Source organism: Canis lupus, chromosome 19, assembly GCF_011100685.1.
Source record: "Canis lupus familiaris isolate Mischka breed German Shepherd chromosome 19, alternate assembly UU_Cfam_GSD_1.0, whole genome shotgun sequence".
In the NCBI taxonomy this organism is placed as follows: domain Eukaryota; kingdom Metazoa; phylum Chordata; class Mammalia; order Carnivora; family Canidae; genus Canis; species Canis lupus.
The window spans coordinates 33344520-33371378 of record NC_049240.1 but is presented as its reverse complement, the minus strand read 5'-3'; the positions used below and the strand labels follow the sequence as shown (position 1 = coordinate 33371378).

Here is a 26859-nt window from a genome sequence, read left to right as displayed (position 1 = left end):
TCTTGGTTTAAAACAAAACAAAACAAAAACCCCAACAACCCACAAAACTGTACCTTTAATCCAAAGAGGCAGGGCTGAAGTGTTACCAGTAAAAAAGCTGGTAGCAAGGGTTGACTCCAGGGAGGAGACCTGGGTGGCTTGGGTACAGGGCTGACATGCCTTTTGTGAATGTACTATTTGGCTCTTAAAAACAGAAAAATAAAAAAAGCAAAAGCAAAGCTAAAAGTGTGCTACTTCTGCTCCCAAGGGGAATTAGGAGAAGGAGGTGGCCGGCTCAGTGCAGCCCAACATGTTGGCATGTGCTCAAGCAATGGGGAGTGACCAGGCGTGGCTCAGGCGTGTGAAAGGAAATGACCTGCATGGGGGTGGAAGCAATGATCCTTGGCTCCTTAGTCCTGTGCTCAAACAAAATAAACCACGAGGCACTGACAGAGTTACTTTCTTCAAGGAGAAAATAAACATGCTGAAACCTCTTACCTTGGATCAGCTTTGGATTCTATCTTCTCCAGGGCTGCTTGTTCTTTGTCCAGTTTCTCACTGTAACTCTTCAGCTGAGGGAGAGAAAGGAGGTGCTATTGGTAGGGAGTTGGAGGACAGAAGAGTGAGAACTTCTGTCCTCCCTCCCTCGACTCACATCTGTGCCCCACTTCTGGCAGCTGGCCAAGCTCACCGGACCTGGCTGTACACTGAGTAAATAGGTGGACAAGAGAAATAGGATGGGGGTGGGGAGTACAACATGGTAAGGTCAAAATCAGACCCGTTTAGACACATTCTGTTGGTAAAAGAAACCTAGGCAATAGCTTTAAATCACAACAGCAGATGGGTGGAAAGCCAAAAGTGATGCTGAGAGCAGGTGCTTTCTGGCAGATCTGTAGGCAGGGGGAAATAAAATGAGGCTATGAGAGACAGACCTGGTTGAAATTCCCCAATACCATTGTCATGGCTATTAGCAGGGGCAGGGTTAAATCCATCTTCTTGAATAATTTCACTTTCTTTTTTCTGAGTCAGGGTTTTAAAAAAGAAATTTTAAAGAAATTCAGATTTCCATTTTTAAGGTATACAGTGGTATCACAGAATGTGAAGCTGCTAAAAAAAAAAAAGTAAGAATAGAGCAGTTCTTTTATGATGATCTCTAGTATCTACTGTTAGCTGGAAGAATGTATAAAAAACATCGATTCCATGTTTTTCCAAGGTGTGTAAGGGAATGTGTACACTGAATGTATACATGTATAATGGATATATATGTTACTTGTATCTGCATATAGTATTTCTGAAAAGAATCACAAAAGACTGATTACCCTCTGGAGATGGTAACTATATAGTTGGGTTACAGTGATATAACCTTTGTACTTTTTGAATTCTGAACCCTGTGAATTATGTTACCACTCCAAAAAAAAAAAAAGTCAAAAAACCTCCAAGGGAACTAGCTGAAAACAGAAGAGCAGAAGGTGCAATCAACCCTTCTTGCCTCAAGGCTTAAAAAAACTCAATTACCCTCAAACACAGAAGCAGGTACCTTAGGGACAAGAAGATGGCCAATAGAGAGGAAGGGCTGAGGAGGCCTGCTGTGTAGGATCAGTAGACACAGAAAGGATGTCTGCAGGGCTGGCATCTCAGTAGGAGAGCCAGCTGAGCTATGCAGTGAAGCCTGGCTCCCTTGACTGAGAGCTGGAGTTCAAACCCCAGAGGCAGGCAGGCTCCCAGAATCAGCAAGATCCAGGAAAAAGGTGGAGTGCCCAGGCCCCAAGTACCACTTACTACTGGCTGATTTCAGCCAACAGTACAACCACCCTTCCAGAATAATCATATGGGGCAGGCTGCATGAAATGGATAGAGAATCCACACAGTTGGTAACAGGAAGTTTCAGAATCAAAGATAAGCATACCACCAAGAATTATCAAACATCTGAAGAAAGATAAAACCACAAATGAGAAAGAAAACTGAACAAATGAATTTTGATCTGAAGAAATGGTTTATAGATCAAGAAAAACTTGAAACACAATTAATTCCCTTAGAGAAATGGGAGAGAATATTGCATATACTACAAAGAATCAACCTCACACATGGGAAATTCAAGTTGTGATTGCTGAAATTGAAAAGTGGACAGGTTAGAACCGGGGAGCCCACCAATATACGGGCACACAGTCTCCTTGCAGGTGTCATGTGCTGTCACCTGTCCTTGGCCTTCCTTGCCTTTACTTTACTCAATGTCTTCTCTATTTTTCAGTGCCACCAGGTTACCCTGGGAGGGCAGGTATCGCTGAGAAGGTGAACCAGGGCACACTGGGGGGAGAGAGGTCAGAGTGCTCGTTTTGCCCAATCCTTGACTTGAACAGGTAAGGAGGCTGAGGCCCAAAGGTGAGGTTCATTACTTATTTGGGGGTCTGGTCTTCAGTGTTCTGACCAGTCAGGCTACTTCAGAAGTTGCTGAACATGAAGTTTGGGACATCTTCCCATTTTCCTAGATGGGACTTAGTATGACTGCCTTACTGGATAGTGAGCTCTTGGAGAGGTCTTCAGGTGCCAGATAGCCAGTGCTGGGATTCTGGCACCCTGTGCATGGCTTTGTGTCCCCATCTGCAGAACAGGGATGCTACCCGCACTGCTAGCATTGTTACGGAAGGTCAGGGGACCATACAAGTGAGGTGCCCAGAGCACACCTGGCACACGTGGCCCAGTAAACTGCTGTTATTTGTTGAGGATAAGACTATCTCCTATTGTCGACTTAAATTACATTCCCTACCTTTCCAGCACATGAAAAGAGCTCAACAAATACCTGATTTAGTGTTTAATACAAAGAAAATTACTTCATAGCCACTTAGGATTTATATCCTAAGGCATGTAGCTGTCTTAGGAAATTGATATCAAGACGTGTTGCTTGTAATCTTTCCCAGATGGTCATACAAAGACTGATCCATGACTTGGCAAACTTCATGCCAGGCACTCTGTGGCATTAACATTTAGACAACAGCAGGGGTTCCACCCCAGGAGTCTGCCATCCAACCCATAGGAATGTAGCCCCCGAACAGTGTAAAAGAAAGCTCCTCTGTCCAAATGCAACACAGACATCTCTGGAAAGAAGGAAAAAAAATTCATTCTGACTCTCATTCTTTTGCCTGCCCTTTTCAAACATTCCGACAAGAACTGAAGTGACTAGCCCAGGTCAGAATTAAAAAGTTTTGTCAGGCTGACAGCAAGGCAGTGAACTGAGTGTTACATACTGCTACAGAAACAAGAATGTGAAATTTAAAGAGAAGAGGGGACTGCCTTAGTTTCAGAGAGGCCTTTGAAGATCAGTCCTGTTTCCATATGGTTCACAAAGTACAAGCCGCCCCCCCCCCCCCCGGCATGAGGCCCTTGTAGAGGACAGCCAGAGCTCAAGTACCAAAATCACAATGAGGAGAGCTTTCCAGATCCAGATGAGGATAGCTTTCTATGGAAACATGAGACAGAAATATCTCCACTTCCCTCCTGACAGAGCTGGCATCAAAAGCATTTGTTTCCCTGGCCTGGTTGCCTAGGCAGTGAGAAGTGGGAGGTAAACAACACTGTAATGCTGATGGGAGATGGCACACTCGAAATCCAGGTTAGAGAGATCATGTGGTTTGAAATGCACCCATTTCAAACCCTCCTCCTCCTGAGATCCTCCCCATTCCGTGGAGGAGAAAACCAGCAATCCTGAACAACCAGTTACAGCCCTCTATAGTTCTCTTATCTTATAAAAAGAAATCTTCTCATTCTTTAGGACTTCAGTATTTTGAAGATACTCTACAATCTGCTGTTTGTAGGCTGTAGAGGAGCAGGGCCCACTTTCCGTGGGCAGAACTTCAAGCTCTGTGTAGTCCTCGCTCTGCCCATCAGGCTGCCCTCCTTCAGAAAGCCCTTCCTGGGCCTCAGGGCCCATGGCAAGGTCTCCTGCCAAGATCAGAGGCTTTTAAACATGGCAGCATGGATAAACTGCTGGCAGGGGTCGTGGACTACCACCATGTGTTTGTCCTGCATCCCCAGGTGGCCCTGTGTCCTGAGAAGGGGACGGTGACTCCTCCACACAGACTGACGACACAGGGCATTCCATTAGTGGTGCAGGTCAAAAGCGGTTCTGAAAATCTACTCACCTCTGTCAGAGTTTGCTTTGTTTCATCGTATCTGGCTTGTAGGCTGGTATGACTTGCCTGCAGCTGTAAAAGAAAGGGAAAAGATATCTGCTCTCATTCAATCCTCACAACAGCACAGCTGTGGGTGGTGTTCCCATATCACAGATGGGAAAATGTGAATTCAACAGATTTAACTGAGCCAATGGGGGAATTTCAGAACGGCTGCCAATGACAAGTGAAAAAAACTTCATATAATTAGGAGCAACTACATGTTAGGTGACAAACTAGATACTCTGCATAAATCCTATCATTAAATCCTTATATTTGATGGAAGAAGACATTTTTCTTGTTTTACAGATGAGCAAATAAAGACTCAGAGGGGTTAAGTTACTCAAGGGAAGTTTCACAGCTGTTAACTGATAAAGCCAAGATTCGAATCCAGGTCTGACTTTTCTGTACAGCTATAGTCCGTTCACTTAACCAATGTTCCCGTACTCAGAATATAAACTGCATTTCAGCACCCGGGATTCTGGCACAGAATACAACTGGTTGACAACAATCTGAGATTGAAGACAGAATTCAGGACTTCAACACTAAGAGATAGAAAATGACTTACTTTTACTGTTCAAAGTTAAAAAATTGTAAACTGACATCAGGAAAATGTCATTTCTCTTTTCCTCACTAAAAGATATATCCTTGTGCTGTTTGTGAACTTTTAGAAATCTGAAAACTAATCAAAAGCTCAAAGGGTTTGTACATTTCCACTTTTGAAAAGGGGAAGGGGCAGAAAATGACATCAGACTCTGGCTATTACCTGTGTAAAAATTAACAATGAGAAATCTTATCCAGACTCTCAGTGATTGCTTCAAAATACCTTGCCCCATCCCTGAACATGTAAGCAACCCATTAAGAATTATGCCACCTTCAGAAATCATTGCTTCTAAACCATGCTTCTAGTTAGTCTTCATGACTGATGGTTACATTTCCAACATGGCCTATCAAGAAGCCAACTGAAGTAGAGAGCAAAAGTGATAAAGGAGGGGAGCAGGTGGGCTCTGGCTTTTCCCTTTGCAAAGGAGGCCATCTGTGCGATGAGACTTTCATTTACTTATAACTGGTAGAGAAGAATATTTGTGGAGAGTTTTTCTCTTGAAATATGAGCGGTTGAACTCTTTAAGTTCTTTTGTGGCTCCAGGAAGGGGTCCTGTCATTTCCCATATTCCAGCCCACCTCTCATGAATGCACCCACCCAGCCGCCCATCTGACATCTACTGAATGCTCCGCTCACATGAGGTGTGTGGGAGGAGTTGATGAACGAGACACAGTCCTTGCCGGCAAGGATGTGGACCAGTAAACCGGGGATTAGAGTATGAGACTAGCTGGGGCAGAGCCAGGCCCAGGGGAGGCCCAAGGAAAAAGTCTGTCTCATTGGGGAGTCTAAGGACGGCTTCACAACAAAGACTCATGTGGGTGGATCTTGGTAAGGACATAGCTTGCTAAGAAGGGAAGACTCATCTCTTCTCTTTAATTAATTTAACTAATAAGAGCTCTCATCTATCTGTTCATGGGGCCATCTTTTCTCAAACAGGGGATATACCAATAGCTTAGCTTACTTTTCATCTTGCTGGAATCCTTCATGATTGTCCTACTCCCATTTTCTTCTTCATCATTAACCCCTAGACCTACCCCCAAAATTAGCAGCAGGTTACCATTCCCTCTCTTGATTCCCCTTTCCCCCCTCAATTCAGGTTTCTGCTCAGCTACCTACTAGCTTTGTTCCAGTCTATGCCTCCACAGCACATTCCCTTGTCAGACCACAAGATACTCTTTACTCCTTCTCTTGCTTTGCCCCTCCTCCCATTTCTTGGTTGGGCTAGGACTCTCCTTGCGGCTGTCACTGAGGCCATGAGTGCATCTTGGTTGCTTTCCACCTGTATGACTTTGGAACAGGAGTTCTTGGATTTAAAGGTTTTGGATTCTCTCATACACTACTGGTAGAAGTATAAATGGGTAAAATGACTGGTGAATAATTGGCTGGTTTCTAGGAAAATAGAAAATGCATATATTTTGACCTAGCACTTCCACTTTCTAAAATCTATCTTCCACAAATACTTACATATTTGCACAAAGGCAACTGTACAAAGATGTTCATGGTAGCATAGATTTGCAGTTGTGGGGGAAAACCCTGAAACAACCTACATACCCATGAACAGGGGAAGGGACAGGTACAGTAAATTATAGTACATACACACTATGTCATACTATACAGTCAATTCAAAACAATGAGGTACATCTGTATATTCAAAAGTTTGGTTTCACTGTTAGTAAGCTGTGTGGTCACAGGCAAAACTACTACATTTCTGTGTCTCAGTTTCCTTATTCATAAAATGAGGATAATAGTAGTACCTCCTCTAGAAGGATGTTGTGTGAAAAGACTGAGTTAGTTTTGAAAAGTACTTTGTAATTACTTAGTAAAAAAAAAGTCCGTATTAGCCATTATTATTACTGACAGAGAGATATCTATAATAGAATAAGTAAAAACAACCTAGATTTTGTAGTCCGACAACACATTCTCTCCAGGTGAATGGACAAATATAAGTGTTTGCAAAGGTCTCCAAACAGTGGCTTTTCCAAAGAGAAAAGGAGACTTACTTTTTTTTGGGGGGGGGGAGGGAACTCATTTTTATCTTTTTTTTTTTTAAGATTTTATTTATTTATTCATGAGAGACACACAGAGAGAGAGAGGCAGAGACACAGGCAGAGGGAGAAGCAGGCTCCATGCAGGGAGCCCGATGTGGGACTTGATCCCGGGACTCCAGGATCACGCCCTGAGCTGAAGGCAGGTGCTCAACCACTGAGCCACCCAGGTGTCCCTCATTTTTATCTTTATATAGTTCTACATTATTTGGTTTATTTACAGTGAGCTTGTATTATACCTATAAGTTTTTTTTTAAGTGGCTGAAGCTATTAAAAATTGAAAGAGACAAAAAAATGCATGTGGCAGACCACACACACACACACACACACACACACACACACACACACACACACAGGTGTGGAATATATGCTCTCTCATGATGACTTGCTGTTCAGCGCCCCACAAGAAGTGGGTGTGATTTGGATGTACAGGGCTGGGTGAGGTGGCCAGGGAGGCAGTCCAGGAGGGTGGCGGGGGAAGGAGCTGGGGCTGAAGCTCCAGGAACCTGGATTCTTGCACAAGAGGCTTGTCTGCTGCCCCTGTAACCACTGGCAGATTCAGAAACTACTAGAAGGTGAAGAACTCTGCAGACCAGCAAGCCCAGAGGTAAGCAACTTTTTTGTAGAAGGGCAAACTTAGGAAAAGGCAACCTTTTGTAGAGGAGCAAATTCAAATTTAAACCTTAGTAACAAAGTTCAGTGGCTGCAAATTTTTTTTTTTTGATTGGATGGTGCAAATTAAAATGGGTTTATTAGCAAGTTATCTGGCTAGCTCAAATCACTTTCAGAAAAAAGTATTGACAAAAATGCTTTTTTTTTTTTTGATTGGATGGTGCAAATTAAAATGGGTTTATTAGCAAGTTATCTGGCTAGCTCAAATCACTTTCAGAAAAAAGTGTTGACAAAAATTTAATCTTTATAAAACATTCACCTCTACACTTATTTGAGAAACTTTTTAATCTTTCATTCCTTATATCTGCATAAAGCTTTGGTTCATCAAAAGTGCATTCCTGTTTATATTTTCATTTCATCCTTGAAGAGCTCTCTCTTCTTATCATCATCTGAGACCCCCTAACTCATAAGTGATATGTGACCCTGGGCAAATCTCTCCCTCCCTATCTCATTTTCCTCATCCAGGTAGCTAGTTATGTGGCCAGGGACTACTGCACATGCTGGTCATCCTTAACAGCACTACTTGCAGCAATAATCACTGCTGTCCCTTACAGAGTGTGCAACATATAGGCAGTGTGCTCGAAAAATAACAGGCTCATGGTAAACACAGTTCTGGACCAACTGCAGAATAGACCCAAGGGTCAGAGAGGACTGCCCTTTCAGCTGAACTAAGAATATTCCAGGACTGCCACTGCAATGAAGTTTAGCACTCTTTCTCCCAAAATTTAAATGGGAGAGAAACATCTTTTCATGCTCAGGTACTTTGGGCTCAAGGGGTCTGCAGTATCTTCAAAACTATCCTCTCTCATGAGGATAAAGACATTATGGTAAAGAAGCATCATCCTTGGTTCATGCTCATCTTGATTCTGTGATGAGCTTTTTTTGAACCAATCACTTTCAGGTTCTTATCACAATGGCAAAGGTCAGGAGTAATAAGCTTTGAGCTAAGAATTAAAATGTCTAAATAAATTATCAAACTGAAATCAAGACACAGTCAATCCTTGCATCTTTGTTTTGCTTATGATCCAGGGCATTTTGGTAAAACCAACCGTTTTGTTCAACTATGGTAGAACAAATTCTAATAGAACAAATTCAAACAAAAAATGAGCAAGACCATTTGATGTATTAACATCTTTTGAATAGGTGGGACTTGGAAACGTAAAAAATATACAAGTTCAAAACATCAAGTGGCACATATTTTTGGAAATCAAGCCATATTCATTCCCATAATCTTCTGCCACATGTGCTTTTCTAATTAATTAAAGCTTATTGCCAATGGAACTAAAGCATGTAACAACTTTTTATCCTGTATTGACTGTTTCTGAGTCAAACTCCATAGTTGTCTCTCATGTCTACTTTCCGGAATGAATACAGGGAGGTCTTCCTAAAATAGTTCCATCCATCACCAAGGTTACAGAATACCATGCCCTAACATGCCCTTAAAAATGATCTTGTTTCCTTCATTTGTGGAAATCCATCAACAGTCTAGACTATTGGATCAGCATCCTAATGGTTAGTTCAATTAATTCATGCTCAAAAAGCAAACAGAATGGTATATGAAACATGCAGATCTGATCATGCCACTCCCTTACTTAAACCTTCCAATGGCTTCCAGTGATCTTATCAGGGCTTAGGAGGTCCGGTTTGATCATACTTTGCCAACCAACTGCATCATTCATGATTCTCTAGCCACAAAACAGAAATTGGACAGCACCCTTCCTCTCCCAAGTCTTGGTTCATGTTGTTCCATAAATTCCCACCTAAGCCCCCACATACTTTCCATAGACTTCCTCCCCAGCAAACACCTCTTCATCTTTTCAGCTGAAGTCAAGTCTCTTCACTTTAGCCTCCTAGACATCTCCTTCAAGCACTTATCACAGCTATAATTAAATGACGTTGTATGTGATGTATTTGTTTATTATATGTTCGCTCAGTGCTACCTTAAGATCCTTGAAAGCAGGGATAACCTGTTCTTCATTCATCTCCACAGCTAGTTTTGTGCCTAGCATAGAGCAGAGTTCAGTGAACATTTGTGAATCAATAAATGTTATTCTTGTATTATGATCTTCTAGAACAGAGGTTGGCAAATTTTTTCAGTTTGGGCCAGATGGTAAATATTTTAGGTTTCGTGAGCCACATTTGGAAAGGGCCAGATAATAAATATTTTAGGCTTTCTGGGCCACATGGTCTCTGCTGCAACTACTTAGTGCTGCCCCTGGAGCTTGAAAGCAGTCACAGAAAATGGATGTGCATGTATCCCAATAAAACCTTACTTATGAAAACTGATGGCAGCTGGATTGGCCCAAGGGCTGCCGTATGCTAACTCCTGTTCTTGAGCCTTCATTCTAACATGAAGATCTTCACTCCTTCACTAGTTTCTCCCTTGAAAAATAGTTTCATTTTATTTGAATTAAAATATAAAAAGAAAACACCAACCTCTTCCAGATGTTTGGTCTTCTGCAGAATCTGTTTGTTCAAGGAGATGACTTTTCGACGATGTAGTTGGGAGGTTCCTAATTTTTCTGGACTTTCTTCGGCTGACAGCTCAGACTGCTGTGGGAAACAGGGAGAGTAAGCCCAAAGGATTTAATTAGCCTACCTCAGTGTACATAAGACCGACCCATCCCTGCTCCACCTGGGCAGAGCACTACTCAGCAGCCTGTCACGACTAAGCCAGCGCAGCCATGGGGTCCTATGCAAAACTCATGTCCAGATAAAAGATTCTGACACAATGACTAAGATCCTTACAAACAGAACCTACATTCCTGGCAGACAGAACAGTGTGTGCAGAAGCAGACTAATATATAACTGTAGTTACATTAGTATCATATAGGCAATAGGCACCATCAAAGGATTTTAAATAGAAGAATAACATGGTCATATCAATATTTTTGTAAGACCACTCTGGAGTGATCAAGAATGATGAAATGATTCACTTTCACTGAAGTACTATAAGTATATGATCAAAAAGTTTAACTGTCTGGAGCATTTATAATGAAAAGCAATGGCCTATTGACTTATTTCTCCCCATCTGTGGGTCCATTGCCTTTTAACCATTTCTTATTTCCTCTCTTTGGTGTTCACAGAGGATAGATTTGAGAAGGATGGAAGATGCTGACTGGCCAGTAGGAGATTCCTGAACCGAATGTGAAGAGGGGAGGGAGAAAAAGGGTTGAGCAGGAAGCTGAGATCTGTCAGGACTCAAAGGGAGAGATTTCTGGGTAAATGCAGCAACAGCACTGAGAAACCATGCAAAAGAGGAGGTAGCTTGGTATGGACACTGAATACAAACATCAACCTCAAGACAAATTAAAAGGTCAATCTTATTCTAACAGGAGTCCTTTCAATACTTCTTAGATGATCACAAAAAAGCTTAGATGAGCGCTATTAAACAAATGCCCATTTCCACATTTCCATTTTTTACTGGAAGTAAAAAAATGTTTCAGACTAAGCACTGCCCAAATGCAACACAACTATTTGGATATTCAATTTTCCCTGCCTGTTTTAAAAGTGATCATAAGCTTGAAAGTCTGGAAGATTTGCCCAAGGGGAAAAGAGATGGGAAAGTAGGGAAGAGGAGAAATTGGATGGAATAGTCACCATTTATTTTGGTTAAGGATCTCCCTGAATAATTCAGCAGCACTACTAACAAATGATGAGTTTTTGCGGCTTAATGGTTCCAGAGGTGGGGAACAACCAGCAGGATACGGCTGCATAAAACAGTAAGGAACATCGCTTTCCATCTCCTGGACTGATGGGCCATAAAGGAACTAGAAAAACTAAGCATTTGGTATTGAACATATCTAGCCTTGAAACCTGGGACTTTAGAAAATGTCAACTAACGCACTCCAGCTTATCTGAATCTCTGGGAATTGGAGTTAATTTTTAAAAATACAATTAATTTGGTCATATTAAGATATCCACACCTGTAGTCTAGGGAGGGAGAACTGTTTCTGAAAATGATTTAAGTATAAAAAAGGAGGCATTGGAACGACCACTCCCTCTCAATTTCCAAATCACTTGTCAGAAACAGAATTATAATGAACTAATTATATCTCCTTACTTTTACGATGTCATGAATTATGCTATTAATTTGGCCATTTTGGCCTGCTATATATTTAATAGCTTTTTCTTACAGTTCATCTTCAGATTTGGGTTTTAACATCCAACTCATTCCTGGACACTGATTTTCCAACATGTCTCTGGCATATCCTCAGTGCATTTAACTTAGCTGGTAGAATTACATAAGCCTTCTAGCTCATGATTTATTGACATTTGAAATAGAATTAATTCCCCATTCATTAGAAGTAACCCCAGGTTATGTCCCTGATATCAGGACTATCTTGAATATCCTGACCTCCTCCAACTTGCCGGTGTGGCTCTGGACCAGGCTTAGTTGTGGGCAGGCAGGCTCCAGGGGATCAGTGTCTCGCTAACCCTCCAGACTTCCTCCAGTCTGTCCGGGCAAGCACATACTCCTTCAGTGCTGTTCTGCACCTTTGACCTGGCTTGGATGGCGTCTCCAGTTTTCAGCAGGTTTTCCTGCTGATGAACTGCCTTTATGGCCAAGGTCCCAAGATAATGAAAAGTGCATTTGCCACCCAGCTTCTTCACCTACCTGACATACATACAACTTTGTTTTAAAATCAAGACCTCTGACTTCACTTCCAAGAATGCTTCTTGCAGGAAGATCAGTATCTATCTTGATATCTGGAAATAAGGTTTCCAGGCTGGTTGGCTATCTTTCTTTTTTTCTCTCTCTTTACAATCGTTCTATCTAGATTTAATTTTTAGCTACATGGTCCCTCAAGACCCTCACAAGGGCCTTAAAGGTCAAAATCTTTTTCACGATAATACTGTCATTTTTTTCATTCTCATTCTCTCATGATTATACAGTGTTTTCCAGATGTCCTATGTCATGTGATAATATCATTGCTTTGATGTTAATATATAAAGCATTTACCATTGTTCTTTGTAAAATTAATTAATATGCAAGCTATTGAGACCTCAGTAGTTTTTAAGAGTTCTTAAAGGGTCCTGAAACTAAAAATTTTGAGAACCACTACTTTAAAGTGCCTGGCTCACTTGGGAATCATATATTGGTGCCAACCACAGCCTTATTAGCAAGGAGCTCCAGTCAGTGGAGTGGGCCCACCTATCCCTTATATAACACTGAGAGAAGAAAGTTCTTTCTGATTCCACTCTTTTACTAGACAAGCAATTCAGAGAACCATACACAGAGAGAGAAAATACTTACAGTGCACAGAAAGAACCTTGAAGTCACTATACAAACTTACTGTATCTGTTATGATATATGCCCTGAGTAGACATGGGTTTTCAAAATCTTTTCTCTTATTTATAGGTAGCAATTCTCATTGCTAAGTGCAGTCCTTTAAATTTGAATCTGCAAAGCAGTAATGTACATTAATATCAGAACATTAAGTGCCATTTCCATATCTGACATTTCCATAGCCCAATTAAAATAATATGCACATGAACATGCCTATAGTTCATATGGATTTGTAGTTTCCTTTGTTTGCCTCTGAGTCTAGAGATGGTGCTATGCAAAGTGCTTTGTTTAAAAGGAAGTTATTTTTGTGCCGATATAATCGTTTATTCTAGAGCTGAACTGAAGAATCTTAACTAGTCAATGGAAAGCTGATAGCTCTATTTTTCAAACAGATTTTTTGTTAAGCAATCTGGAGATGAATAAAGGCAGAAACAGGTCTTTAGAGCATCTGGCATTCTGGTCACTAAGAGCTACAGTGAGAAGGAAATTAAAGATGACAAAGTTGGATCTGGAAGGACGAGACAAAGTTGGACAGATGGAGAACAGGAGAGGAAACTTTATAGTAAATTCTTGACATAAAAATAATTTAAATCCTTGGGGCATCTTAACTGATTTCTACCTAAAAAGTGCAGTATCTCTCAAGGAATGCCAATCATCTATAAATATTCCATTTGTGTTTACACTGGAGGGAGGGCTAAAGAACCAATCTAATTTTGTTCAACAATTGCAGATTAAGAACGTGCTTTCAAAACCACAGTGTGGATTAAGACGACTTCTAGTGCAGATTCAATGTTTCCTAATAATTGACAGATATTCACAACTTCCACTGTTAGGGGAACCAGATTTAAATGTCATTCAATAATATTAGTCTGGTTCAAAATAGTAAATTCCCAAGAGAAACAAAAAATGATTACTTTAGCTAAAACTATATACTTTTATAATGAAAGAGACCCCAAAGGTTATCCACATATCAACCTTCTTCCTAAAATAGGAATCTCTCCTATATTACCTCTCCCCCCTCCACTAAACTATGGTCTCAAAGCTGTCAGTAAGAAAGATCCCTATCTCATGATATAGTTCTCTGTCCTGAACAGATGGACTTCAGTTTCTGGCACCTTGATGAACCCTTCTTTGAAAGCAAATAAACAGGTAATCTGTTAATTAATTGTGTGCATGAAGGAGGCAGGGGTAGGGGAGAGGAAGAGGGAGAGAGAATCTCAAGTAGACACCCCACTGAGTGCAGAGCATGACATGGGGCTCAATATCACAACCCTGAAATCATGACCTGAGCTGAAATCAAGAGTCAGACACTTAATCGACTGAGTCACCCAAGCATCCCCAAATATTTATTTTTTAAAAAGCAGACACCATTTTCTTCTTCTTCTTCCTCTTCTTCTTTCTTCTTCTTCTTCTTCTTCTTCTTCTTCTTCTTCTTCTTCTTCTTCTTCTTCTTCTTCTTCTTCTTCTTCTCTTCTTTCTTCTTTCTTCTTCTTCTTTTTTTTTTTTTTTTTTTTTTCTGTTACTGTGTTAGTGCATCAGTCCCTCAGGTTTTAAAAAATTCTGGATATTTTAGAAACCCCACATATTTTGCATTATTCTCTCCAGATGTATAGTGTTCCTTAATTTCTAAATTCATATTCCAGTTTTAAATCTATCTCACCTTTCTTTGCTTACTTCAATTAGCCCTTACTCAGATCCTATTATGTGTGAGGCACAATGGTAGGCAGTGAGGACATAGAAAAAGACACAGACCTTACCTCTGGACCTCTACAGACTAGTCAGGTAAAACTGACTCATTCACAAATAAAGGTGTTATCCTCTACATTCTCTCCAAGCCTAAATTGTGCCACAGAGAGAATTTTGAAAACTCTTCTTATTCCTTCTTCTATCTTCCTTCCCTTTTTCCTCCCTTCAACAAATGTTGATGAAAAGTCTATTATGTTAGACACTGGGGATGTACAATGACCCCAGCCCTCACTGAGAGCAGACATCCTAGTCCTGGGAGACCAGTTCAGGCAAATGAAATAGAGTGTGGTCCACAGTGCTCAGAAGGAGACTACCAGGAGTCGAGCCACATGACATCACAGAAGAGCCCTTCTTATTCTTAGGAAGAAAAGTCACCCTTCCTGGCCACTGGGTGAGTCCCTGCACAATCTTGTAGTCACTTGTCAGCCTTCAGTGAGCATTTATTATGCATTAGGCAACAAAGATACAGAGATGAAAGATGAAATCTTGGCCCTCCAGACATTTACAGATTTAGGGTATGATTTGTCTAATACTTGTGACTGTGTGTGAAGAAATGCATTCCAGAAAGAAGGAGTATAAAAATTCACTCCTGGAAAAAAAACAAAACCCTTTTTCCTATCTGTGGTCATAGCAGGTTCCCAAGAGGGCAACTCCTCCTTTGTCCTGAATTTTTTTCCTAGCTCCACATGCTAATGTGGTAAGAATACTTTTCTGCGGTGAGTCACTGATGGGATTAGAAACACTCATATCTACATGGATTAGCAATCCTGCTGGTTCTACTTCAGGCCTGATTCTTCTAACAAAGTAGTCAGTGTTTCCCAGTTGCTAAGGTTCCCATGATCTCCTAATCTCAGCAAGGTCCCTGGAATGTGGTATCTTTCCTCAGTCCCCCCTTAAATTATTCCTTTCCATTTCACTTCAACTGGGTATATTTTTAAGAAGTCATTTGTTCAGCCTATTTATTATCAGGAGAAGTTCAATTATTAACTTCATATATACAACCACTTTGCTTTGGGCACATACTGACACTTCAAATAACAACACAAACCAAGTAGCAACTGGTATCCATTTGAGATCAGACAGATTTTATTATTCTGTAATTTGTTTTTATGGGTCGACTGACCCCTAACTAGGAGCTCCTGGAGGCAGCCTCTACATCTTCCTCCTGGCTCTGCCCTGCTCCCCACATCTGATGCTGCCTAGGACACAGTGTGAGCTCAACAGGTATTTGTTGCAAGAGGAAATCTCTCCATCTAGAAGCTCAACTCTATCAGTTCTCTGGCAGAAAAGAAGTCAGGCTGAAGACTTAAATATCTCCAAAATGATACCATTTTTTAAAGATCTTATTTATTCATGAGACCAGGGAGAGAGGCAGAGACACAAGCAGAGGGAGAAGCAGGCTCCATGCAGGGAGACCAACATGGGACTTGATCCCAGGTCTCCAGGATCACATCCCAGGCTGAAGGCGACGCTAAACTGCTGAGCCACCCAGGCGCCCTTGATACCAATTTTCTTTATAAATGTTTGAAAAAGCTAACTGGAATAGCCCTAATTGGAAATATAAAACTAGGGTAGAGAAATAACAACACAAAGACTGTTACCACAAGAGGGTATATGACACATTAACAACTGAGTCTTTTGGGTCAATCTCATCCAATCTAGTTAGACAAATTCCCTGAGTGAAAGCTGGCCATTGTGTGTGCCCAGCATCCTTTGATTTATAACAGCTCCTGTGGGGGACCACTATCACTTATTCTTTCTTATTCCAGATGGGATGCCAATCAAGAGGCTGGCCACCGCCTGGCCAGAACAATTGGCCCACAGAGGAATATGTGACCAAGCCATGCCAAACAGAGAGATCATCCTTAGGACTTTACACACAGAAGGGGAGAGGGTGCGAGAAGACTGATAGGCCAGGTGACAACAGAGAGAGAGACAGAGTGAAGCAAGCGCAGAGAGATGACCGACACAAGGCTGTTTAAGTCCCTGGGACTCTCACAATCATGGACCTCCTAGTATGGCAGCTGATAAAAACTCCCTTTTGCTTATCCCATTCTGAGAAGCTTCTATCATTTGCAAACAAAAGGCTCCTACATGGCATACTGTCCAGGTTAGCAAGTGGCAGAACTTAAGAGGTAGCTTTCTTTCTTTGCTGGTTGCATCATAGTGGATATAAATTATCATGGTAGAGAGGGACAAAATCTACTCTCATCACATGTGGTTGTTGTTTCTCTATGTGCATTCTCTAGAGACTTTCTTTCCTTTGTGTTTTGTATGTGCATCCCTGACCATATACCCTGGCCATTACTTCTTTTTGGCTACACCCAGCTCTAATTACCTGAGCTCCTCCACTCCCCCAACTGCTTCCCACATGGCCCCCCACCCCACCGTGCTACAAAAAGATACAATTTCAAGACAGTCTGTACTTCGGATTAACTGCCAGATAATGGTCCTCAGAATCAAAAAGTTCCGAAGCAATGGTGCCAGAATTTCTTAATTGCTGGAATGGAAAATTTCCAAAAGCTATTAAGAAAAAAAAAATTCCTTCCACAAATAAGTCCTTTGATGGCTGAAATTCATCAAGAAGTTGACAGTCTAAGGAGTTATAGGAGATTATTTTCCAGTGATATGAAAAACAACACATGCACACACCTCAAACAGAAACTTCCATAGCTTCCATAGCTATATGATTGTGTGTGAGTGCCTGGGCCACAGTATTTTCATTTTACTTATTTCTGTAGCTAGTTCCCAACATGACCTGGTTTCTTCTCTCTACCTAGCCCACAGTAGGCAGCTGTATGGTAAAAGAATCTAAAAGGGCTTTGTCGCTGCAAGCCTGGAAGGCAGACACTAAGGATGGCATAGGAGGCCTTCCCTGCTTTGCCCTACAGACACTCTACCTTGCCAAGGAGATAGGTTTCAAAGTCAGACAATCTAGGTATGTAAACCTAGAACTTCTTAGCTACGTGATACTGGACAAGTTATTGAACCACCCTGATCTTTAGTATCTTCATCTGCAAAATGGATATAATATCACATGCTTATATATTGAGCACCAACACTGCCAGGTCCTTGGCAAGCCCCTGAGGTTACAAAGAGAAGTAAAATGTGGTCCATGTACATGTAAACAAGTAGGTTCAACTGTACATGAGTAAGTATAATGATGAAGGAGGCAGAGGATTATAGCAAGGAGGGGACACACGGCTCTGAGAATTAATGAAATAATTCTAGTACAGAGGAGATAGATTCTTTGGATTCCCTAAGACAGAGCTGTGCCTCTAAATTTACAAAATGTTCTAAGATTCTGTCTCAGGGAGATGTTGACCAAGGAATGATTTAGCTGGCTGTCAAGTAATAGTGGCTGAAATGGTACACGGTTGGTTAGTATGTGGGTGGCATTAAGGGAGAGTCCCTTCTTGCCCTTCTAGGGACCTGGCATCTTCCCTGGCTCAGCTTCCTTCCCTTTCTTCTGGCTCAAGCTAGTGGGGGATAGTAGAGCAGAAGTGGGTTTTGGACAGTCAGGCTTTTTAAGTGTACTGCAAATCACAGTCATAGACTCTCCTTCCCTATGCAAATGCAATGAGCATATTAGACATCAACACCAAAAAGCACAGTGGTGTCTCATCTAGCACATTCTGGGAAGGGCGTTACCCTTCAGGGAAAAACAGGGAGATGGCGCTCCTTGGCCGAGAGCCTACATGAACTCATGAATTATATATCTGGGAGCTTCTTCACATTCCTCTTCCCTGCTGCTTTACAGGAACTATATTCAATTGAGTTACATATCTCAGAGACTTGCTTTGAAACATATGGATTATTTATCATGTTATGCTGTTATAAGAACTTGTGAACTTTACAAATCAAAGAGAAGCCTGCACATGTGTTTTACCACATTTTTATATCCCAATGCTTGTCAACTCTCCAACTTGTACCAGGCAGGCTGTTCAATTCACTCCCCGGTCACAAAATCATTTTCATTCTTTCATCCTTCCAAAACTATCTTGTCCCTTTTCTTCACTAAGCAAAAATCCATCCTGCTCAAAGCCTAATTTGGGTTTCTTTCAAGTTTCTCTGATGGCTTCCCTTTTGGGCATCCCTCAATCCCATCTGCACTTCTAAGGAGTTCATTTATAAAATCCTGAAGGTAAGGGTATGGATTTTGGATAAACTACCAGTGCCTGGGATTAGCCCAATTTATGGCAGTAAGATTAAGTGAAAAACACATACATCATGGTGGACAACCCTACAAAAACACCAACCTCTCTGCCTCCTGGGGTTCAGGCCTTTGTGTAAGCCCCTCCCCTGAATGGGGGTAGGACCTGTGACTTGCTTCTAACCAAGAGAATACAGCAAAGTTATGGGATATATGTGAGTACAGGTACATGGCTACGTTACATAAAACTGTGATGTCTAGCCTATGAGGAGGTGCTAGATGCACTTTGATGAAACGAGTGACAAAGTTGGGGAAGGCTACAAGTCAGCAAGGAATGAGGGCAACTTCCAGCTGGCAGCCAGCAAGAGCTGAGTACTTCAGCCAACAGGAAATGAATGCTGCCAACAAACACATGGGCTTAGAAGTGGATCCTGCCCAGGTGAGCCTCAGAGAAGACAGCAGCCCTGGGTAGCACCTTCACTGTAATCTTGTGAGCGTCCTAGACAAGGAACCCTGCTAAGCTGTGCTCAACTGCTGACCCACAGAGACTGTGAGATAATAAATGTGTGCTGTTTTAAGCTACGACCTTTGTAGTAATACTGCTATGAAGCAATAGATAACTAAATATACAAACAAAGAGAAAAAAGTAAAGCAGTCTCTGGCATTGAGAGCCAACCTGGCATTCTCAGCAAGGCCCTGATATTGCTGGGAGCTGCCCTGCACATACTGGGTTCTGATGTTAAAAAAAGATAATTCCAAAGAATGTCAACATCACACAAGGTCTTGAAGATGAAGGCAAAAACATGACCCCTCTGTAATCATGTCTGAATACAGATAAAACCTAATCATTCTTCAAATTACCAAAATGACCAAACATCCCCCTATACAGGCTAATATGAGTATACAGCTTTAAACTTGATTCATTACCCCATCTTTTATAATTTTTCCTCCTATCTTATAAAATTTATTTAGACACTCATCTATAATAGAATTCCCCTTCCTTAAAACATTCTGTTCACAGAACAAAGCCCTACTTTCTTGGTCCTTCCCTCAAATCACCTAAAACAAGCCCAAATTCTGTAGTAAGTCTTTTTTTAATACCTCCTTACTAAGATGCCGTATGGCTCCTCACTGGTGAGTAGCCTCCCCCACTAGCACCAGCAATAAACCCAAATGTTCAACTATAGTGTTTTCCATGTGGTCTCTGGTGGTAGGCCACTGGCAAAACAAGAGTAAACAATAAAGCAAACAACAACTACAACAAAGTTAAATATAACTTCATCACGGAATTTGCACAAAATTAGGAGTAAAACCAAGAAAATAAGAAAGAGTCCATATACAGTTTAAATTAGATAAAAACCACAAAAATACAATAAGCTATCTCCATGTGAGTATAAAGAAATTATTAATAAATAGTATTAGGGTAGTGGATAGGAGGAGGAAAATTAGCATGGATCCCATTTTAGATTAAATAAAAGTGAATTCCACATAAATTAAAGAATTACACATAATCAGGAAAAGATGAGCTGAAATATAATGGATTATTTTATTGGATCCATGGAAAAATGATAACCCTGTCATCTGCAAACAATAACAAAAAGATACACTGATTTAGGTATAAATTCCTTATTTATAATGAAAAGCAATACAAAAATAATGGCCAAGAAATACTTCGTGAAGAAATATATAAATCTAGAATATAGACTATATTCAAATTTTCAAGAAAAACACCACATATCCAAAAGAAATGAGTACAAGGAATAACAGATAATTTATACAATAGAAAATAGAGCAAACAAAAATATGGAACCATGGTCCATCCTCTCGGGTGCCATTTTATAGCTACTAAAGTAGCAAGTTAGACAAATGAACATTGGAAATGTAGAGCCATGGTGAAGTCCTTTCATCACTGACAGTATTTTATGTTGTTACAACTTATTTGTAAAGCAACAAAGAGTCATAATCCAACATCCAACTCCTAGTAAACCTTTTAGCAGAAACTATCTGCTCAGTTTACAAGAGCATTATCCACAACGGCAAACACAACTTAAAAGTCTAACAATAGAAAAATGTTTGATGAATTGGGCTGTATTAACACATGGATTATCTAGTATTCAAATAACTGCAAAGGCTAGAAGCATGGAAAATGTTCAGAATTTGATGAGACAAAAACGAAAAAAAATGCAGACTATAAAAAAGTAAATGAAAGTGACCATTAGCTGAATAGCTATCATGCGCCAGGCACTGTTGGAGGCATTTAGTCATATTTCACCCCAATGTTTTAAGCAAAGTAATGTTATTATCACTTTATAGAGGGACATACGAGGACAAAGAGGGATTAAGCAAATTGGTCAAGATCATATAGCTGGAAAGTAGAGGAGACAGATATGAATCAAGATATAACTTCATACACTGTCTTTTTAACTATATCACCCTTCCTCTTTCAGACATACTTGATGGCTGCAACTAGGAACAACCATGGATATGTGGGACTAACCCTGGAAGGTAATATGCAAATGAGATGATTGTAACATGGGAATAGGATTAAAGGCAATTTAATTCTAAAAATCATCACGTTTAATGCTTTAAGATATACATATATGATGCAAATAGCACAATCAAGCAGTAAATTCTGGACCTCTAATTCTCCATGAGAAGTTTAATTATATATGTCCTTGGAAAGAGATCCATCCAAAACTACTTCTAATGTCACTCTTTTCTGGCAGAATGGGATGTAGGTAGAGAGCATAGCTGCTGGTACTGGGTATAGATCACTGTAAGAGGGTAAGGAGAGGAAAGTTCAGGGGATAAGAGACCCAGAAGGAAACGTGGACATGCAAAGCTAACTGGGGAGAGAGGTAAACTTGAGGAATCCCAGGCAAGGAGGGGCATACTACCAACAAAGGAGAGTCGGCCTGCTTGTTTTCCCCTTAAAATAATCTGAGCTCCTATCTGCCCAAGGGGGGTGAAGACAAAAGTCAGGGCCCGCACTGTGAGTGCATCTTCTAGTTGTCTTTAAAAAACAAACTGGATTTAGCAATGTTGTAGGGAAATGTAAGGGCAAATGTAGACACTCTTGCCATCCATGTGTGTCAGACCTCACAAGAAACTTTCTTGTTGGGGCGCTGAATGAATCATTCTCCTCATCTACATTTTCAAGGCTTTTAAGCTGATTTGTAACTTCAAGAATTACCTAAGTCCTTTTTCCGATCAAATCTCAGAGGACACTTTGACCACTGTCACCTTGCCTGGGTGGCAAACTGAAACAGAGGACACTTTGTTTTTTGTTTTTTTTGACACTTTGGATTTTATGCAAGTTGGACTAGAAAACTTGTACTCAGAAGCACTGACTGGTAGGGGGGGTAGGAGAAACATGAGAATCGCAGTCCTAGACATTCTAAGCCATTTTATTCACTGTGTTACTCAAAAGACCCCTCACTTTGTGGGAGGTGACCACCTGCTGTGTTTACAGTAGGTCATAACTCTCAGTTCCAGGAGATATCCCTTCCCCAAGTACATCATCTGTGCAAAATCACTTCAGAAGAATATTGCACGGAGGGTCGGAGCAGAACTAATTTGTCGTCAAGGCTTCAGAGACAGGGAAAGCAAAGCTAGATGCTTCAACAGACATCAACGTTTTAGGGGATGGACTGAGTATGGCCAGGAAAGGAAGGATGTGAAACAATGCCCTGTAAATCTGATTTTACTGATACTACATCTCAGCTGGACCAGAATCAGTTATGTGCAAAATGATTAATCACTGTCTCCCTGAAATAGTCAAGGTCCTGCTGCCCATTCTTAGAATAGAAAAAAATCTAACACTGAAATATGACTTTTAGGCTTTAGTTCATTCTATACCCTTTTAATAAAGTGGGACAAAAAATTTTGCCTTGGGCTTGGCTGAGTTATGGGGTTTGTCTCCTAAGTGCAAAGCTTATTCCTCGACCCAATCACTGAAGTGAGCCCGAGTTATAAGAAGCTTGGTAGAGAAGGAAAAATGCCTGTGCTATACCTCAGACATCGATTTATCAGATGCGATAATCGCTCTGAGAGACAGGTTTTCTTTTTATATGTATAGAAAAATAGGCACTGTAGAAGAAAATTAACCAAGCTAACGGGCAAATGCTGACGGCTTTGCATGGCATGCATGGTTTCAGTGACAAATGTCATTGGTGAATTACAACTTAACTCCTTCAATGCTTCGAGAGGGTGTAGGGACACAGAACAAATCCCTAGGGCATGACCTGAGGCAAAAGCTCCCGCTGGGCCCCCATGTACCTTCTCTGCATACTCGGACACAATCTGCTTGATCTCAGCAGAGCAGAGTCCCACGATCTGGCCCACGGAGCTGGCGGTGAGGCGGCTCTGCAATCACAGGGAGAGGGGGTTCTTAAGGCCATGCCTTGTCTTTCACAGAACTGGAAAATCTGAATGCTCGAAGTAGTATAGCAAAAACAACAGTCTTGGGAGGGAAAGACTCTAGCTTTTGTTTAGGGTATTCAACGGCAAGGAAAGTGGAAAACAAGCCTTGGGACAAATGTTAAGCCACCTCTCTACCTCCTGAGTCATTCGGATCATTGTGCCAGATTCTTCCTGGTCCCTGGATACCCCTGGGAAGTCATTCTTTACTCCAAATACCCCATCTCAGGGTCTCTTCCTGAGGGTCACTACAGAGCCTACAGGGAACCTAACGGCTGAGGACTCAGGAAAAAGAAGTACAAATGGGAGAGGAGTGGGAATCTTAGAACTTTCCAAATACCTCTTTACTGCCACCAGCCTTTCCTGCCCTAAAAAGGAGGGATCCTTTCAAAGCCCTTGGTTAATAAACCTCTTGGACAGGCCTTGAGCTTTGGAAAGACCAATGATAAATGCAGTATTCTACTTCCTACCTAGATAGCGTGGGAGGGAAACAGAAGGCAAGGGCTCGTCTGGCAAGGGTGGTTATAGGAGAGGCAGGGCTGGCAAGGCTCCTCTACAGAGGCCCTTGTGATGCTGTCCCAACAGGGACATCCCTCTCTCACATATGGACAGCAACACTACGCATTAGTAAAACAGTGTCCTAAGAGAAAAACCCCAAGGAAACAGGAAATACTGAGTGCTAAAAAGAGAGGGCTCTGAAGAAGGTAGTCCTTCTGGGGGTTAGCCCCCCACTGAGCAGCTCAGGGAGGTTCCACATCCCCACCTCCACACATACACACCCCAACACAGTCCCCCTTACCTCTTCATTCACCATGGCGGTCATCTTGGTCATCAGTGACTGAATACGCTGCTGGAAGAGGAACGGGGAGAGGTAACAGTGAGTGGACCCCAGTTCTAAGGCTTCCGTGATGTCTCTACATAAGACCTTTGCGGTGCAATCCAAGGGTTGTTTACTTGCTCTTTCATCATGAGCCTCATGGGGTGGGTGGTGGTGGGAAGGTGAGAAAAGTAAACTGAAAGGGAATGAGAGGCCAGCTAACAGCAGTTGGGGGTGGAAGGCAGCTGGCCATTTTGCAAAGCTGGCGATGAAAGGGCAATCCTCCCCAGATGACAGAAACAGAAGCCTCAGGGGACCTATGTGGGTTACACACCTCTTCAGCAGCTTGAAGCTCATCCTCCTCATGGGCATCAGCTTTTTCCGAAGCTGAGAGTCCTGTGGGAAGTGCTGTCTTCTTGTCCTCGGCCTGGAAAGGAAGATGCAAAAATAGCTGGGCACTGGAGAAGAAGACTCTAGAGAAAGGACAATGCAAAGGGGCACGAATCTGTGAAATGCAATACACAAACTGGGAGAGGTGAACCGGTTCCCTGACAAAGAGTGGGAAATCCAGAGACCTGAGCTTCCATTCCAACCACAGATGGAGCAGGTTGAGCTCCAGGCCTTACCCCATGTCTAGCTCCATTCCTACTCTGCTTGCTGATTAAATTCCTATCAGGTCACACACATTTGCCAGACTTGCCCTTTGAGGGGCTCCTCTCTGCTTTAATGCCTTCAAGAGCAAATCACTTTCTGACAGAGTGTTTTTTTTCTTCAAACTGCCAGTTGAGACCCATGGGTGGGACATCAGTAAAAAGTGTTTACCTGCAAGTACTTTAGCAGGTATGACCAGCATCTATAGAAATTAAACAAGAAGAACAGGACACATCAGAGCACATTACATGTAGTAAAGGATTAAGTACTGCTTTGTGAAACTTTTATTTTGGAGGTGTCTCTCTGTGTGTGTACTAAATCATGACGAAAAACAGAATTCTTCCTGCCAAGAGTGGTCAACATAGTTTAAAAACCACTGGCCTGAAGGATAAAAATCTGAACTGTTTCACCTGGTGATCAAGCTTTATACTCTGGACCCAGCCAGCATCCACTACCATACCACACCACACTCAAGACACCTAGATTAAATAAATGCTGTTCCTCAAACATGCACTGGAAGTCTAATGTGCCTGGTGTTAATTCCAGCTCTGTCTGCCACCAGCTGGTTGATGTCAGGCTTACTTTCTCTGGATATCAGGGTTTTCTTGGGTTGAAAAAGAGAACTGGTGGTCTCAGATACCCTTCGCAGACCATCTCAACTCTAGGATGCTTTTCTAAAACACGCCTATAATTGATCCCAGGGAACACTGTAAGTGCCTAACTGCTGGGTGTACAGGTAACCTCTGCTTTGGAAAGTTTCTGTTAGGTGACATTGTTTCACAGAAGATCTAGATTTGTACCTGTTGCTGTTGACCAAAAGAAACTTAAAAAGGATTTTCACTTTTACAAAAAAGGGTGAAAGCGAAAACAGTTTTCAGTGTGTGTTTAGCTGGGAGCCATTATAGAAGGAGCATGGCCCCTGGCAGTGACAGTGGGCTGCTGCGCCTCTTTCCCAGGAACGACACTCAGCATCTCAGCATCAAGCTGCCAAAGCTTAGAACTGTATCTGCGCATCTGTGCGTTACTACAATTTGTGTGTCTGTTAGCAAGGTATAGACAGAAAAGCCTAAGAGTGTCTAGGCTTTTTTGGGTCTAGGAAAGCTCAAAAATTTTTTCATATAAATTCATGGCAACTGCTTCTTTGCTTTACATTATTTTAACTTATAAAAGGCATCAGAAGTACACTCTACTTTGGGATAGTGGAAGAAACCTGTATCCATGGGGGATAAGACAAGCCCAAAGTGAATACTATTTGATGGGCATCGCATGACTTTTCCAATCATAGCTAATGCACCCAATACCCATATGTACAGACATTCTTTTCAGACTAAATTATGTATCAAACTGAATGTACACATAAAATTCTTATTATGTATTAGATGCTACCTGACATACTCAAATCCAGAGAACACTTTGCTTTGGGGGAAATGGCCATTTAGTTAAGAATAAAAATATGACTGTGGAAAAATTAAGTAATAAGAAAACCAAAAAAGAAGTTATCATAATCACTAGATGACTGATTGCTAATGAACTGCTACTATCAATGTTAAAATAGCTAATGCTATTAGTTATCTCTTGTGTGATGGGTCATTCCTAGTCCTTTACATCTCAGTCTTCATAACAACACTGTGAGGCAGTACAATTAGTACAATTACTGCCTTTATCTTACAGATGTTGTGGACTAAGGCATGACGATTAAGTCCATGGTCTGAAGTCACAGAGTGAGGGGATTTGAAACCAGCCAGTCTGGCCTCAGAATACACGCTCCTAGTCACTATCTGTGCCCTCTACTGACTGAGACAATAACTACCCCATAAAGCAGAGGGAGGCTGGGAGCCACAGCAGTCTTCCAGGAAGGACTGAAGGATGGTGGTTCTGGACAGAGGAAGGGGGTAGGGGCAGGAGGGAGCAAAGGGAGTAAGTGTCCCACACAAGAGACTCTAGGCATCTCATGGGGAGTGAAGAAAAAAAAAGGTACCCACAGATCTCAAACTATAGGACTCTACTTTTTAAGAGGCCACTGACAACTTTAGTTAGCATTTTATTATTTAAAAGCACAGGCTTTGATGGTACACAGACCTGGGTTCAGATCCTTATTGTGACACTTTAGGGGCTTGTGTGGTCTTGGACAAATCCTGGAGCCTCTCTGAGCCTTACAGCTTTCTGACCTTAGATTTTCTGAAAAAAGGTAGTAAGTATTTTCCTCATAGAGTTATTCAGGGAAGTAAGTGAAAAAAATACATGCAGAGTCCTGAACAAAGCGCCTGAGACACAGCAAGGATTTGGGATGATACAATGCACATGACTGCCCTACAGCTGA

General features: G+C 41.6%; 1 protein-coding gene across 8 annotated transcripts in view; it reads right to left on the bottom strand.

The window, feature by feature from the left end:
* Nucleotides 1-26859, bottom strand: part of CCDC93 (coiled-coil domain containing 93) — a 95513-nt gene that overhangs the window by 29096 nt on the left and 39558 nt on the right. For 4 of the 8 annotated variants that reach the window (XR_005374113.1, XR_005374116.1, XM_038564985.1 and 1 more), the window contains 6 exons: nucleotides 24223-24315; nucleotides 23871-23921; nucleotides 22931-23017; nucleotides 9900-10016; nucleotides 4116-4178; nucleotides 478-551 (listed from right to left, as the gene is read on the bottom strand). Coding sequence is in view for 3 of the 8 variants with exons in the window: in XM_038564985.1 (XP_038420913.1) it covers nucleotides 478-551; nucleotides 4116-4178; nucleotides 9900-10016; nucleotides 22931-23017; nucleotides 23871-23921; nucleotides 24223-24315 (485 nt within the window). In the remaining 5 variants the exon portion in view is untranslated. The remainder of the gene's footprint in view (nucleotides 1-477; nucleotides 552-4115; nucleotides 4179-9899; nucleotides 10017-22930; nucleotides 23018-23870; nucleotides 23922-24222; nucleotides 24316-26859) is intronic. The other 4 variants (XR_005374115.1, XR_005374117.1, XM_038564987.1 and 1 more) reach the window with 2 other exon arrangements.